We start from the raw sequence: 17,475 nt of genomic DNA on the forward strand, positions 1-17,475 counted from the left end.
GTTCTGTGTGAATCTAGCAGGATTTAGCTGAGTATAACATCAGCCCCTCCCGCCTCTGAGAGCACAGGGATTAAGAGAGGAGACAAGTCAGGATGAAGAACGATGCAAACAGAGACACCACCTGAGCAAGCACAAAGACAAGCTGCTCAGTGTGTCCTTCAAGGTTATTAAAAGCCACTTACAGCACAATGAGGTTTATTTAACTTTGTCCAAACAGGCCATTTGTGGAGGCCCCTCTATTCTACAAATGATTTGCCTATGTATCACACCATGAATCAACAATCAACAGTTTGATAGATAGATTGATTGATTGAATACTTTATTAACAGTTTGCCCAAAAAAGCACAGAAAGTACAGTTCTATATATATACAAGGTCTGGTAAAAGGATTAAAACCCCAAAAAGCACTATGGCTTGTCATATAAACGAGTAGTAATCAAAATTTTAGAATATGTACAGTAAACAGTTCGGGGGCGGGGGGGGGGGGTAGACTCTCTACATGAATAATTATCCCTAGCAATGGGTGTAATTAAAAATAGTTTCAGGACAACATTAAGGCGATAAGGGCCACAATAAATTCCTTTTTAGAAGAGAAAACAGATGATACTTCTATTATGCCTTGTGTGAAAAACAGTGAGGTAGGAGTGAATGAGCTTCACCTCCACTATGGGGAGAATATACTATGAGGGCTTCATTTAACCACTTAAATGAAGAAAAAAAACATCCATCTCTATCGTACAAAACCAGCAGGAATACCAGTCACATTACACACAATTACACACAATTACACACAATTACACACAATTACACACGTTACACACATGTGACAGGCTCTGATCAAATGTTTTACTATTGTTAGTAAAACGAACATGAGTTCTAAAATATACTCAGACAGCTTTTTTTCCCTCTACACCAAAAAACATGAGCCCAACATTGAGCTAATAGAGCCGACCTGCTTGCTCAGGGGATAAATTGAATCTTGACCATCAGGTCAAAATTCGTGTCAGATCCTGTGTCTAGGTGAGACATGACCTTTGACATGATTTTAATGTCTCAATAGAAGAGCAGGGAAACAAAATACAACCACCCCAATTGTAGGCTATAAGTTATACTGTATTGTATTAATGTACTCTACCATACAGATTTGACACATTTTATTCATTAAGAAGAAGTTACATATGAGACTTTACTGTAAGAATCACTGGCTCTGTACAAAATAAAGGCAGAAAGGTGTGCATTTGCCTCCCTCTTGTGGAATATAAAGATAATGAAGAGTTGCTTACTGTAAGCAAGATGATAAGCTGCAGCAATATACAGCAATTACTTATCACTCAATCACCATCTTGGGTGAAATGAACAAGCAGCATTTGCGTTAAAATGGTAAAACCCAGCACTTAGGTCAAATCAACCCACTGTGTGTTCTGTCCTAAAGTGACCCTCACCCAGTGGCTGAGTTATGGTTGTTTTCTAACCCAGACGTTTTTTTGAGTGTGTATATACAGTACATGCAGTGGTTCAATGGTCATTAATTATTAAGGACAGTTTTGGTCCCTGTATTTATGTTTGTTTATAATGGTCTGTCAGGGACCGAGTTGGTCGGTCGGCAAGAGAGACACAGGGAGACAAAATGATTTGTTTTTAACAAATAAAGAAAATTGTAGGGTCAAAATAAAAGGAGTAAACAGAGACAGACTATGCTAAACTTAACAGCAGACTGTGCTGATCACAATGACACATGAGGGGAAAATATATAGTGGGAGGTCAGACCACTACTAACACAAAAAGGGGATAGACAAAGACTAACACACTCCAAATAACTACAACCTAAATCAATACAACACTAACTAATTAACTAATGGAATTACAATCCAACTGAAATATCAAAAAACTCATTTCTTCAAAAACCTACTGTAATAACAAAATCTAATTAATAAACCCCTTCCCCATCCCCATGTTGCAGAGAATGTGGTGCAGTCCAATTGTCCCCATCAGCTCCTTCTAAAGGCAGATCTGGAGCAGCTGGTTCACCTGTCTTAGGCCAGCCAATCAATCATCTCCAGCAGCTTCCCACAGAACTGGTAACTCAAAGAAAACTGAATCAACTTAAATGCAAATTAAATAACTTACAATAAACTATGTTATTTGAACTGGTTGTGTGCGGTTATTTATGTGTGTTTGTTTGTTTGTATGTATGTAGGCTAATACTGAAAATAAATATAAACTAAATGAATAAACCAAAAAGAAAAGTTAATACAGTATATATTATACATATTATGCTCAATAATATGTGGCTCAATGTGTGGCTCCTGGGGTGGCCATCACATGGTCCCCTGCCCCTGAACAAATGTGTAAACACTGTCAGGTACCCGATAATCTACTTACACTTTCACACAGCAACAAATAGAACAGAAAAACATGAGCCCAAATGAATTGTAATTCATTTATTGTTTGAATTCACCAAAAATTCTGCATAACTACATCCAACAGCATTCGTCGTCATTGTCACTGTGACGTCATGTACGCCAGAGTGACAACATTATGACATCATCAACACCACCATGACATTTTGGCATGACATGGCTCAAACAGCAGAAATAAAGGACTGACAGTCGCATCCCAGAGTCCATCTTCAATAAATTGCATCTCGCCAGTAAACCCACATAAAGCACACACATTGCACGTTAACTTATATTATGCAACAATGTCTACATAATTTTATGTCAGAAAAATCAATAACCCAGTGGTTTTAATGAAAGGAAACAGAAATTATGAATTTCTCATACAGTACATGACAAAAATGATTAATGTCATTTATAATATTCATATCTCAAATGGAAAACTGTGATTATCGCTATGTTCAAAGGTGAAGTTGCTGCAGGTTGCAGTGGTGGCAATGTTAACAAGCACCAATTGCACTGTCTGTGCTCGACTCATACATTTCTCCTCTTTTCTCTAAATATTCACATGTAATATTTATCATGCACAGGTTTACTGTACCTCCAGCAGACAGAGGTATCTCAACAACTTACACCCTTTACTTTTATTGATTGGTGTCCTCCAGGGCTCTATACTAGGCCCGCTACGTTTTCCCCTCTACACCAGCGAAAATAGCAGTTGTACCAGCTCATAACGTGATGCAACATGACACTTGTTGATCTACTATTTTTTACCAATGTTCACCCCAAGAATAGGGATGCTAGGGTGTTAAACAAATGCTGAGGCTGACAACTTTGTTTCTCTGATACACAGGCAAAAGTTGATGGACCCAGAATATTCCATCATGTTCAGAATACTTTGCTCTTGAATGTTTATACTTCCTTTTAAACTTTTTTTTAAAGTCATGGATCTGGACTTCCAAAATGTGTGACTCATAATTTAATGAAAAAATACCCTACCCTACCCTACCCTACCCCACCCCACCCAAAGAAAACACTCTTTGAAAAGTATTTAAAACCTGGACACCAACAGTTGGTACTGAAATGACATCGCTGACCAGCCTAGCTGATGAGCTTGATATTATGTAGTACAGTACTGCAGGTGGACGTGATTGAAAACTCCTTTTTCCCCCCGACATATCATTTGAAATCAGAATATTGCATGCTTTATAATTGCAACCTTGCATTGATTCTGCACTTTTCTGGTAAGGTTTGGGATGCTGATGAAAGTGCTTATTTCATTTCATAATTTATATTCTAATAGTCTACATTGCACAACTACATCTTTACATAGTCTCTTTTCATTCCCTGCCTTGCATTAGCTACAATTTACATGTAATAAACTATACTCATTTATTTGGTATTTCTTGATACTCTTGACAAGTTGTTCCCTTGGAAAAGCCTGCCTTGATGGTTGTTGGTAACACTCTACTACTGTATATCATGTCAGTTGTATTTCCACTTAGTGAAATTTATATACTGTATGGCTATAATCTCCTTTTGTCCTAAATGATGAGGAGCCTAAAGTATACTGTGTGCTTATATATTTTTCAGTTCTCATCTGAGAAATGTGGCTAAACATAATTTGGACTTCATGGCATTCTCTGTATCAAAACATTGCATTATTTAGGTTATTATGGCTATACTGACCATGTCCAACGATGCTGTATGAACACAGTGAGTGAGAAATGCCAAACAAAAACCCTTCTTGCAGCAGGCCCATGTTATACCAAACTCAGTGCCTGCCTGTCTATGTGATGCACTGTATACGTGCAGGGTTGGTAATACAACACTTGTGAGAGAGGATAATCCTGATGACACTGAATTGTGGATCCCTTCACAATGTAGAAGGTGTCTACTGCTTAATTTATACTTAGTCATACAACGTGTTGCGCTTCAAAAATAGCAGATCTATAAGCTCACAACGCGTTGCATGGCGACGCGTTGTGAGCTTGTAGTTCAGCTAGTTCCACCGCCTGACACCGCCATACGATGAAGTACAAATCAGGCTTTAAAGTACAACAACAGTCTGAACGTATATCACCAGAAATGTGGTGAAACGTAGGCTACTGATGAGAGAATACAATAAACAAAAATAAATAAATAAATAAACCAAATGCGGCATCAGAGCAGTATCAAGCAAAGCATGTCTCCCACGTTACTTGCATAAATCTCTTCAATAGGTCATCTGCTATATACACAAGTACATCTAATCATTACATGTATGGCCCATACAAGCTCAGTAGTTTTGCTTGAATAGTACTACATCATAGTCCATTGAATGAATATACTGTATGACCAATCCATCTCATCATCAAGGTCAAAATAAATAACCCAAATCAAAGCGCCTTATACAGTAGAATACAATACAGTGGACAACTTTCAAAGTAAATAACCCTTTTCAAAATCACTGCTGTGATTTATATATTCATAAGAGACCCGATCAAGTTCAACCAGAAATGAAATGATTTCAAATCACGTAAATACTTATAATACTGTAGGTGCTTTTTTTTTTACACTATTGTAACTGCAAACATTGTTTTTTGTTTTGTGTTTTTTATTTTTTGTATAAATGGCCCCAGTGGGACTGAAACTGGTACCTCTAACAGAATTAGCGTCAGTGCTCAGTGAGCTGTATAAAGAGCCATATTTTCAGTCTGTTTCTGCCAAACGAAAATGTGGTTCAGTTGAATTGACTCCAGTGGTGCAAGGCAATGTGCAGCCAGTCACAAAATTGTATTTGAAAGGGATTTCATTTCATGTTGTGTTTGTGATTCAGGTCTAATACATGGTTAAATAGGCAAAATAAACTCATAAACAGTTGGTTGACAGAACAGTGACTGATTAGTTGTTGTTGTTGTTGTTGTTGTTTTTTAAATCAATTCTCTGATTAAGGAATAAAGGTAAACAAGTACAATATTTTCAAAACACAGAAATGGTATCATTATCATCATCACTGTCGTCAACAGCCCTATCATCATAACCACACACATCAAAGTGGCCAATTTCTCTCTATTTAAGAACAATATTTTGTGCCTTAAAATATGGTGAGTGCAGAAGAACGACTCACTAGGTCTATATCTTTTTTTGTACAGTAATCCATTGAAAGTAATAAATGCACAAAATTAAAAGACAAAGCACACAAATATCTAAAAACTGAAACTGAGACAGCTCAAGACAAGAGATTTAGTTTTTTTTTTGTCTTTCTTTCTTTTACTTTGTTTTTTTGTTCACTGAAATTTAAAACACACATATTACCAGCTGTATAAGATTTACATAGGAATTTTGATTCATCAAAAAGCACAGTTTTAAGTCAGTCCCGCTTTGTTGGCCTTTCTGTACTGTAGATCTTACAGACAAGTCCGGCCTGATCCAGTCCAGACTATGGATAGACTATCGGCCATGGCTGGGGCACAACCACAATGATAACACGGTGGTCTGTACTATCGTCTACTGGGCAGATGGCAGTTACTCTGAAATCATGGCTACGGCCCAAGGTAGTCGACCGGCATGCCCTTTTCACACTGTGATGCAGACCTGGTCGTTTTCAATGCCCTTCTTTCCAACATGGACCTGTTGGTGAGCAGAGCAGCACGGTACGGCGTCGCCAGCTCAGTTCACTTAAGTTCATTCTGGTTTGGTAGTATAAGGGGCCCCTTGCTGTCAAGGAGATGGTGTCTGGGGCCACCACAGAATAATCAGTGTACGTAGAGATAGTAGTTTGAAGCCCTGAGGGGCCAGTAAGGGACCAGCAGACTGGGGGGGGCTCAGGGAGCAGAGAGAAAGATGGAGAGGTAAAGAGAAAGAGGGAGCAGAGAGAAAGAGGTAGAGAGAGAAAGAGAGAGAGGAAGAGAAAGAGGGAAAGAGATAGAGGGAGCAGAGAGAAAGAGGGAGAGAGAGAAGGAGTGAAAGGCAGAAAGAGAGCCATAAAGAGAGAGAGTATATCTCTCTCTGTCTCTCTCGAATCAGTAGTGAAACAATTTGCAATGGCGATGGTTTGGCCCAGGTTCATGAAGGTGGTAGGATGGTGGAGGTGGCCAGGAGAGGAAAACAGGAAGTGATAGAAGTGACCGCAGTCAAGGCCAAGCATACAGTAGAGGCAAAGGGGGGTGAGGTGTGCGTAAAGCCGTAGGCCCGGCCAAGAAAGGTACGATAGGCTGAGGTGGCTTCAGAGTGCTTTTAGTAAGAGTCAAACCAAGAAGACCACATATGAAGGTCATTTGATACAGTTGTTCTATTAAGTGCCATTCTAATTAATCAATTAGATGTTGAGTAAAAAATAAAAAGACTGTTTCCACTCAGTACCAGAGAATGGCTGGCTGTAGCAGATGGTTTCAGCAGATGGTTTCAAGATGACGTGAGTTCTACAGGGAGAGGAGAAGGATACATCTCAGCATCACAGGCCAGACAACAGAGGTGTATCAAAGTGTGTGAGTCTCTGTGTACAGTATGTACAGTTTATGTTGCTGATGATGATATGATACTGTATGTGTGGAAGCATAAATAATGTGTCCATGCATACAGTACGTATGTATGTATGTATGTGTGTCTCTGCACGGTAAAATCCTCAGTGTTAATTGTGTGTGTGTGTGTGTGTGTGTGTGTGTGTGTGTGTGTGTGTGTGTGTGTGTGTGTGTGTGTGTGTGTGTGTGTGTGTGTGTGTGTGTGTGTGTGTCTCACTGGTGTGTCGTTCCACTGTCGTGGAAGGTCTTCAGGCTCAGGTGGGTAGGACATCCAGGAAGGGCTGCGGTATGAAGAGGGTGGGGACATGACAAAGTAATCCGAGTACCCCGGGCGATTGGCTGATATGGCGTAGACCGCTGTCATTGGGTTTCCTGCATGACCAAAAACAATTTCTCATCACCAGAATAAGGTGTTGTTTGATGCCACACTAGTACAGTATGTCAATACCTCCACCAAGCAGCTTACAGTAGGTAACTGTGTGATGTGTGTGACGAAAAGGGCTTTAAAGTGAAAAGGGTCAAAACCTGACCACTGTATGTAATGACAGCCATCTGTTTGTCTGTCTGTGACCAACAACAACATGGAAAAGCAATAGCTACAGTAGAGTGCTACAGGGATGGCAACTTTTTGTAGGCCAACATGGAAGTTACCAGGGTTCCCACTGCAGATTTCCTGGGGTTTTAAATGTATAAATAAATAAATAAAATACACACAGTATAATGTACACTCACACATATTATATTAAAAACTCACAGTTTTTGTTGTTAATAAATGCTGAAACGAATTGAAGTGTTTATAATTTAATTTTCAACAGCGTAAAAGGTTGGCCTTTATATTTAAGGCCTGGAACAATAGATGGCAGCTTTGTGTTTTTAGATGAAACATCATACCATGACAATTCACACACACACATGCACGCACGCACGCATGCACACACACGCGCATGTGCGCGCACAAACACACACGCACGCACACGCACGCGCGCGCGCGCGCGCGCGCGCGCGCACGCACGCACGCACGCACGCACGCACGCACGCACGCACGCACGCACACACACACACACACACACACACACACACACACACACACACACACACACACACACACACACACACACACACACACACACACACACACACACACACACACACACACACACACACACACACACACACACACACACACACACACACCTGAGTAGGTGGTCATAGACTGGTCGACAGTGACAGCAGGGAAAGGTGCTCTAGACAGTGGCAGGTAGGGGGCACCATTGAGCTGCAGATCAGAGGCTTCTGACACTCGAGGCTTTAGGCTCATATCTGGAGTGGAGCTGTGGACACACAACAAGGAGGTACAGTAGATGCTGAATAGTTTTATACAACAATTCTATGAAGTCACCTGTGCTACTTAAACCCTGTATACTTTGTTGAGCAGGGTCGCCCCCCAGGGCTCTTATTTTACACCAAATATCTTTGCCGAAAAGAGCTGATCTTTAATTTCACGTGTTGCGATGCAACACAATGTTGTGAGCTTGTTGATCTGCTATTTTTGCAGAATGTTCGCCCCATCATAGGGATGCTAGGGTTCATGTGGTTAACTACACAATACAATCCTCAAATTGACCCTTGTGAGTTAAATTAACTATTTTTGTTGTGTAAACACACCTCATCTCTTTATAAGCTCATTATATATATATATATATATATATATATATATATATATATATATATATATATATATATATATATATATATATATATATTATAGAGATAAGAGGTTTCTGCCCGACAGCAGCAATTTGATGAACACTAAGAAAAAAACATGATTCAGACAGCAGTAACTGATAGTACTACTAGAATGTATTTTTTAATGATTAAAACAAATCTCAATTTAGAAAAAGTACAAATATAAAAAGGTTGCAACTGTAATGATTTATTAACTGAATTTGTTTCACCAAAGTGTCTCTTTCAAGGCTAAGTGACTTCTAATGATCTGTCTGGCTAGGTGGATAATATTCCAGTGTTAATCATTTCATCCAGCTCATATTGTAGGGCTGAAACACATCCAAACATCGTCTGTACAGCGAGTGCTGCCAGCTTGGAGACGCTTGCTCAACGCACCTCGCCCACTTTCTCTCCAAGCAACCTTACCATGCATATTAAAGAGATGCAAACACTGCACTGCCAGATGTCCTCCATCCAAAGCACTGAGTATATTACACAAGTAGTCAGGGGATATTTAAAAAATCTTGGAATAAAAGAACGGCCTAAAAATGGCCTAAAAACGGCCTAAAAACGGCCTAAAAAAAGCGAAAAACAGCCATAGCCATCCTTTTCCAGGAATACTTTTTGTGTAAAAAGCCCATTGAGATTGGGCCGTTTTTAGCCCAAGGAGTGGTTTTGGTGCAAAACAAATGCTTGCAATGGATTCAGAATCATAAAAACTCCCTAGTTTGACCCCTCACAGTCACATGCTACTTAAAACAGAATTAAATTTTGATTTTTTTCCCCCCCCTGCATAAGGTTATGGTGGGTACCCCAACTTTCAGCAGCTGTCAAAAGTTCCCCTAGGGAAACTGCATTTCAGTCTTTGTGAGATGTTACTAGACACTTTTACAAACACATTGGTGAAGATTTTTTTTGGTAAGGAATTTATTCCAAGATTGGACATTTTTCTGCTAATATCCCCTGACTAAAGTTGACCATTTCATATTAAATGGTTAGTGTATTTGTATTCAGAATATTTAGTTAGGAATAAGAAATAATTTAATTCCCAAATACATTTTACTGAAAATAAAATCGCAATAACTTTGTTTTGCATTGTAAAATACCACAAAACAATATCTAAATTATGTTTTTATAATGGGGAAATATTGGTGCAATTACCATTTATACATTTTGTTTTTTAGTTTATTACTCTGCAGAAGAATATTGCAGACTCTAACTAATTGCAAGAAATCTCTTCCACCACAAGATGGCGAACATGCCCCGTCATGCAAGCCAATCAGCTAAGCAGTCAATCAATTGCTGTAGTCCTAAAGTGCCCAGCAACACAGTGCACACAGCAACAGCATTTCAATGAAGGGGCTGTGCAGTTCAAAAGATGCAGACTAACTTATGGGCCTTGCCCACAGCAATGAGACAGAGAGAGAGAGAGAGAGAGAGAGAGAGAGAGAGAGAGAGAGAGGGGGGAGAGAGGGAAAGGGAGAGACAGTCAGAGAGAGTCAGAGAGACAGAGACAGAGCGATGAGGAGAATTTCTTTTCAGAATTCTCAGTCCTCTAGTAATAATTTATTATCCATTATAAATTTATTTTTTGCATTATTCATCCATCAACATTGCACCCGTTCAAGAAGCATTACATACGTGCAAATGAACACGTGTCACCCAAATATAATTTTTCACCAGCATAGCAAAGTTATTACTGACATTTGATTTATAAAAGAAAATCCAATCCATACGCCAAAATACTTTAGTTAGCAGTAACTTGTCTATAATGCTTTGAGGTTATCTAAGTGTGTGTGTGTGTGTGTGTGTGTGTGTGTGTGTGTGTGTGTGTGTGTGTGTGTGTGTGTGTGTGTGTGTGTGTGTGTGTGTGTGTGTGTGTGTGTGTGTGTGTGTGTGTGTGTGTGTGTGTGTCATACCGCAGTAGCGAAGTTCCAGGCGGCGGTCCTGGTCGCGAGGGGATCAGAGGGGGCGGAGATCCAATCCTCATATCAGGAAGCTGGGTAAACCTGAAACCCTGCAGCAGCCAATCACAGTGCAGAAAAACACAATTCCAATGAAGGCTACTTGTCCAAAGAGACATGCAATTAATGGAAACAGTAGAATAACTCAAGATGAAAGGTACAACGGGACACTAATACAAGGGGGTTGTCACCCCTCCCCTTCACGTCAGGCCAAACAACAATAATGACATGGCCAATACCATGGCCTGCCATGAGTTATTGCTGAATTATATTACATAACAGTGAATGTACACAGGGTCACCTGATCTTTCCATGACATGATCGGAGTCAGAAAACTTTGGCAAAAAGCTCTGATTATTTCAATTATTAAATCCACTTCAGTGTTGGATGGGGGATGTACAGTAGATGAAGGAGGCAAGACAGGGTTTGTATACTTTTATATAAGTGAGGAAACAGATTGTGCAAGAGAGGGTGAATGTAAAAGTTAAAATGCTGATTTAATATTTTGTGTACACTCATTGCCTTATGCACAGCGTTGTCAAAACTGTCACCACTGCATCCTAAATTAGCTTTCGCTTTGTCTAGTTCTATTCTCATGTATTCTGTGTGCACAGCATCCACACTTTTCACTGTCATGCACAAATCTCTCTAATAATCTTTTGTTGTTGCCTATTCTATTCTATTCTATTCTATTCTATTCCATTCTATTCTATAGTTGCTGTTGGGTACGTATGCCTAAGACCATCATTTTCAGGAAATGGAAAAAACTACTACTACTTTTCGTTACATTGATAAAAACCCACAGACACCCGGTGTATGTAATATGTTGCTTTGTGATGCGTTGTGAGCTTGTAGATCAGCTATTTTCGCTACTACGACACGCAGTATAAAATAGGGCATTAATTTATGAAAAAAACATAAAAAGATGAAATATGGAGAAGAATTCTGCCCGACGGCGGCAAGATTCTAGTATCCCGTTATAGTCTCTCCAGTACTTACAGGCTTAGGCAAGCTACATTGATGCATTTCCACATAGCTAGGAGTGCTTCTCTGTCTGCCTCCACAGGGGTGGTTCATGGTCCCCGGGGCGCTCGTCACGCCCTCACTGTACGGGCTGGTGTGGGAAGGGTTGTAGGCGCTGTGAGCATGGTGGTGGTGGTGGTGGTGGCTGCTGGGGGTGAGATTAAGCCCGAGTTATACATAGTTGTGTGCGGGTGTCGTGCATGGAAAATAGGCCATTTTCGTTGTGAACTTGCAGATTGGCTATTTTCAGTGTGCGCCATCAGCACGCAGTATAAATCAGGGATACGATTATCATTTGGATGGGCTGCACTGGTGACAGTATACATGTCCCTTTGGGGATCAATAAAGTAAATATTGGGTGCGTTCGGAAATTAAGCATTGAGTACACTGGCTCATACAAACTAATAGGCAAGTGCGCTCCCGGTGCGCATTTCCGAACGCACCCTTTATCTTATCTTATTTTATCCAAAGGCACAATGGATTTGGTTAACAGATACACTAGCAACATATAGTACATCAGGCTAAGTAAGGAAACATCTGCTAAATTGAGCTGTACGCGCCTCTCTTTACTCCACACAGTGCATTGTACTTTATGAAGTTCTGTGAGAAATATTTGTGTTTTTTTGTTTACTTGGTTGGCGGGGATGGGGGGTCGTGGTCCGGAGGAGCCAGGCTGAAGGCGTTGCCTAGCAACATATGCATCTGCGTGCGGACCTCGTCGATGGAGGGCTGTGAGCTGAGTGTGGAGGAGTCTGAGCCGCGGTGACCTTTGACCCCCAGACTGCCAGTGCCAGTACCAGTTGACCCAGCACCATATCCCAGAGAGCTCATCAGGAGGCGATCCACATTGGTCTCCTCAAAAGGCTCTAGTTCACCCTGTAAGAACACACACATGCATGCACGCACGCACACAGTCAGTATGCAATATGCAGTGGTAGTAATCAAAGTCATTCATTTATATCTATATACAGCACTGACATTGCCTATCGCTAAACAATACAGCATTGTTGCATTATTAACTGTTGTCTCCGCCAGGCTGGACGGCCAAAGGCTAGACTATGTCCATCGCTCCTGTCCATCCGTGTCCGTCCGTGTTCGTGTGTGTGTGTGTGTGTGTGTGTGTGTGTGTGTGTGTGTGTGTGTGTGTGTGTGTGTGTGTGTGTGTGTGTGTGTGTATGTGAGTGTGTGTGTGTGTGTGTGTGTGTGTGTGTGTGTGTGTGTGTGTGTGTGTGTGTGTGTGTGTGTGTGTGTGTGTGTGTGTGTGTGTGTGTGTGTGTGTGTGTGTGTGAATAGGCGGGTATATCTCAATAACAGAAAAATGTATCAAAAACCATGTGGATCACAGGATCCACATGGGAAGTAAGTGGCTCCAATGAGAATCTCAGACTTCATCTAATCAGCCTGTGACCCCAGTCATTTACAACATCAGTCATCTATGACATATCGATGACATGACTCCAAATGTGGGCAAGGTTAGCCGGATCAGAGCCCCTTTGACATCCATTATAAATTAAATGTAATATCTTAGAGTATTCAAAGTATAAAGTATAAAACAAAAATAAATACTACTTCTGTGGCCTACTGGCAGTGTGCACAAAAATGTGGCATTGATCTGTCAAGCGAGTTGCAAGATTAGCTCTGGGCACACAGACAAACAGACAGACAGACAGACAGACAGACAGACCCTCTCATAGACGACTCCTGCAGAGCCACACCATAAAAAGTAAGAGTGGCAATGGACCGACATGTCCAAAAGCTGGTATGCTCCTTTAAATTAACGATCAGGATTTTCCAGTGCAGTAAAAATAGATATGCTGTAGACATATTCATCCAAGATAGAACATCACAGACTCATAGAATGCAGGTAAGCTGCAGGTTCCACACAGCTATAAATAATGTTGTTTCTGTAAGCTCTACAAAGCAACAACATACATTTATAAAGCTGATAAGACAAGACTACATATCTATTAGCTATACACGCACACACAGGCACACACAGATACAGACACAGACACAGACGTGCGCCCGCACACACACGCACGCGCGCGCGCGCGCCCCGCCCGCCCGCCCGCCCGCGCACGCACGCACGCACGCACGCACGCACGCACGCACGCACGCACGCACGCACGCACGCACACACACACACACACACACACACACACACACACACACACACACACACACACACACACACACACACACACACACACACACACACACACACACACACACACACACACACACAGTTATCCATGCAGCATTACAAAGTGTTCAGCACATCCTTGGCTATTAAGCGCTATCGAATTTCCCATCTGAATCCATGAATAGGCTGTAATGATATTCAGAGCCATTGACATTCAGCTATAGGTAGCATGGCTGCTGCCACTACTGCATCACAGGCCAGCAAGAAGAGATTACGCCCTCGTTCCTGCCTTCTTCTCAATCTGTCTTTCTGTCTTGCTCTCCCTTTTTCTCTCTCCATTTCTATTTTCTCCCTATTTGCTGTCTTTCAAATGAGAAATTCTCCTCATGGAACTTTCGTCTGATCTTCCTTTATTCGTCTCTCTATACTCTCTTACTTGCTCTCTCTCGTCTCTTTGTGAGGAGATTTATTGAAGTTCATCGGAAGGTAATTTACTAATCCTCTACGTCTGAATTCAGCGCTGCATTCTGAAGCTTAAAAGGGAGAAGAGCGAGGGAGAGAGAGATATAGATGGAAAGAAAGAGATAGAGACAGAGATGAGACTGGAGGATTAGCCTCATGTAGGTGATAAAGTGACAGAGCTTTCGTTTGTGCCAGCCCCTGTGCGACCTCATTGGATGGAAGGAAGGAAGAAAGGAAGAAAGAAAGAAAGAAAGAAAGAAAGAAAGAAAGAAAGAAAGAAAGAAAGAAAGAAAGAAAGAACAGAAATACTAATAGCGAAGGAGGAAATCATCTCCACATCTCCATCCATCCATCTCTCCATCCATGTACTCACATCATAGCCGTTGTTGCGTATGCCTCTCCGGGAGCGCTCCCTCAGCACCAGCAGGTCCATCTCAGTCTCCAATGGGCTGGGGCTGCTCAGTGACTGCCGACTCCAGTAGGTGGGCTCTCTGGGATGGGAGTACCTTGACAAATATAAACATCATCAACTATACTATATAATAATGCTATACTATATAATAATAATAATAATAATAATAATAATAATAATAATAATAATAATAATAATAATAATAATAATAATAATAATAATAACTAGAAAATGTGCTCCTCGGAGCACAAGTCTCCGCCAGCAGACTATAGCAATTATATTATCATAGCAATAACTAATGAGATAGTTGAGATGTTTAAAAAAAGATAGGATGAAAAAAAGAGATCCAAAAATTTTTGAAGATTGAGGACACACACACGCACGGACGGGTGATTTGGACTAGAAGATACTGTTCCAATCAAGACTGATTGATCCTATCTTACCTCGCTTCAAAAACGTAAACGGCTTTTTGAAGTGACACACCTTTTTATTATAGGATTGTATTTCGTCATGCGTCCCTCTAGCCAATCAGAGACATGGATGTCAACATATTGACACGTATTAAGAGTTCGGCTTTGTTGTGGGATCATTTCAACTCTAGTCCTCTTCTACGTTACAATTGTAGATGAGTATGCTTTCTTAGCTTTGGCCTTCTGCGCCTTTGCTTGACCAATGTTAGGTGTTCTCAGAGGGAAACACACACGCACAGACGGGTGACTTGGACTTACTGAAGGTACTGTTCCAATCAAGTCTGATTGATCCTGTTTTACCTCACTTCAAAAAGTAAGGGCTTTTTGAAGTGACACACCTATTTATAGAATTTTATTTCGTCACGCGTCCCTCTAGCCAATCAGAGGCATTGGTGTCAACAAATTGACACGTGTCACGTGGAGCTTGCCCAATGTTAGCTTGGCTAACAATGTTTGCTCACACAAAGCGAAAACATATTCTCCACCTTCGGCGGAGACAATAATAATAATAATAATAATAAACACTAGCTACTAGTAGCTAGTTGACATAAACATAAGCGCTGATGGATTTTGAATTGAATTTGATATGCAATGTTCAGCTTCTGTGAAGTCCACACTATTCAAAGCTTTTTGCACACCTATGCACTGTATACTGCCCACTTGTGGCGGCGCTACAGAAAGAGCAGCATGCAGAAACTCAATGTGGCTTATAATGATGGCATGAGACTGCTGCTTATGCAGCAGTGCAAGCCAAATGTTTGTCAGTATCAGTGTACCAACCTGCTCCGCTGTGCTACGGTACCTCATGTACAAATGTATGTGTAGGCTGTGTGATTCTGCCAACAGCATCATTTTTATTCTGAATAACCCTTTATTGAGTTTGGTCAGGTTTGTCTCTAAACCATTGGCGTGAACCATTGGCGTGTGAGCCTGTATTTGAATTTAGGATTTTATGTGGACTATGTCCGCCTTTGTTTTTGTTTTTTATTTGTATGTTATTTTTGATGTTGCTATGGACCATGTGTCCTTGATAAAGTTTGATTGATTGATTGATTGTTGAAGTTGAATTTAACTAAGAAGATATGCTGCTTCCATTATGATCAATTGAAGACGCTATACCGGTCACATACTGTAAGCCATGTGGCTTACCTTTATTTTTTGTGCTAGTGGTCTATTTTCTTTTCTTTATGTGAAGTTGCATGACCCTTTAACAAAGCAATAACTTAAAGGGATAGTTCACCCCCAAAAAATAATGTTCTATCGATTAGTCACCCCATGGAGAATTCATGGATATTTTTTTGTTTTTGTCGCATTCCTAAGCCAATAATTTGATGACCAGCGGACCGGTAGGCAACTGGTTCCGGTAGGAGACACAAAGGAGACTTTGGCTATTGGCTTAGGAATGCGACAAAAAAAAAAAATATCCATGAATTCAAGTCTCCATGGGGTGACTAATCGATAGAAAAAAAGTCATTTTGGAGGTGAACTATCCCTTTCTTATGTTTAGAATTAATTCTACATTGTAGGCAATGCAAGGCAGCACATTATGCGTGCAATGTTTTTCCCCCCACAGTTTACTTTACATAATGCAATGACCATCATCATGATCATAGTTGACATAGAGTGCTAATTAATCTAAATATGTATATATGCCTCTGCCGGCGACAGCCATAGCCGGAGGCATTATGACTCTAGGTTGTCTGTGTGTACAACTGTCCGTCTGTCCGTCCCAACCTTGTGAACGTGACATCTCAGGGATATCACTTGAGGGAATTTGGCTAAAATGTCCACTTGGACTCCAGGCTGAAATTAATTAAAAATAGGTGAGAAAAGATCAAAGGTCACTGTGACCTCACGTCTGTCCCATTACCTCTTGTGACAACCGGCAAAGGAGGCCCTCTTCTCCTCAGCCGTCATTGGCTCCTTGACGCCGTTGTCATGTCGACCATGTCGGGCATCACGGTGACCGTAGCCATGACTCCTACTCTCGGACAGGGAAAACTCTCCATATCCCTTCCTCCTGGCCTTCTGACGCAACTTGTTCCTGTAGTGCTCAATGTCTGACTTCTGCTTCAGACCACTGTGGTTTGCCTGCATTGATGCATAGAGCAAAGGGGGGATGCCACTGGATTAAGAGGCGAATTTGTTCCTACGCAACACACAACTAGTTCGTAAAACATTCACGATTATCTCGTGTAGCCAGGAACCAGACATAAAAGATATGAGACATTGTGTAGTCAACTGTAATGGAAAAGATAGAGGTTGGAGATGGAGGTTCATGGTTATGTTTACAATTTTCAAGCCCAGATTCTATTTCAGATGAAGGTATAATCATCAAGCAATGTATTACAGTCTAAGGTGCAAAGAATTGTATTATAC

The 17,475-nt window shown here is 40.9% G+C and overlaps 1 protein-coding gene across 1 annotated transcript in view; it reads right to left on the bottom strand.

The window, feature by feature from the left end:
• Positions 1 to 6,657: 6,657 nt before the first annotated feature.
• Positions 6,658 to 17,475, bottom strand: part of kiaa1549la (KIAA1549-like a) — a 104,619-nt gene continuing 93,801 nt past the window's right edge. Inside the window, exons 18-25 of the mRNA XM_080438154.1 lie at positions 16,967 to 17,187; positions 14,588 to 14,720; positions 12,241 to 12,485; positions 11,586 to 11,757; positions 10,542 to 10,639; positions 8,092 to 8,228; positions 7,115 to 7,269; positions 6,658 to 6,798 (exon numbers count right to left, since the gene is read on the bottom strand). Coding sequence (XP_080294280.1) covers positions 6,769 to 6,798; positions 7,115 to 7,269; positions 8,092 to 8,228; positions 10,542 to 10,639; positions 11,586 to 11,757; positions 12,241 to 12,485; positions 14,588 to 14,720; positions 16,967 to 17,187 — 1,191 coding nt within the window. The 3' untranslated portion in view covers positions 6,658 to 6,768. The remainder of the gene's footprint in view (positions 6,799 to 7,114; positions 7,270 to 8,091; positions 8,229 to 10,541; positions 10,640 to 11,585; positions 11,758 to 12,240; positions 12,486 to 14,587; positions 14,721 to 16,966; positions 17,188 to 17,475) is intronic.

Source organism: Gymnoscopelus braueri, assembly GCF_963280865.1.
Source record: "Gymnoscopelus braueri genome assembly, chromosome: 9".
Taxonomy (NCBI): Eukaryota; Metazoa; Chordata; class Actinopteri; order Myctophiformes; family Myctophidae; genus Gymnoscopelus; species Gymnoscopelus braueri.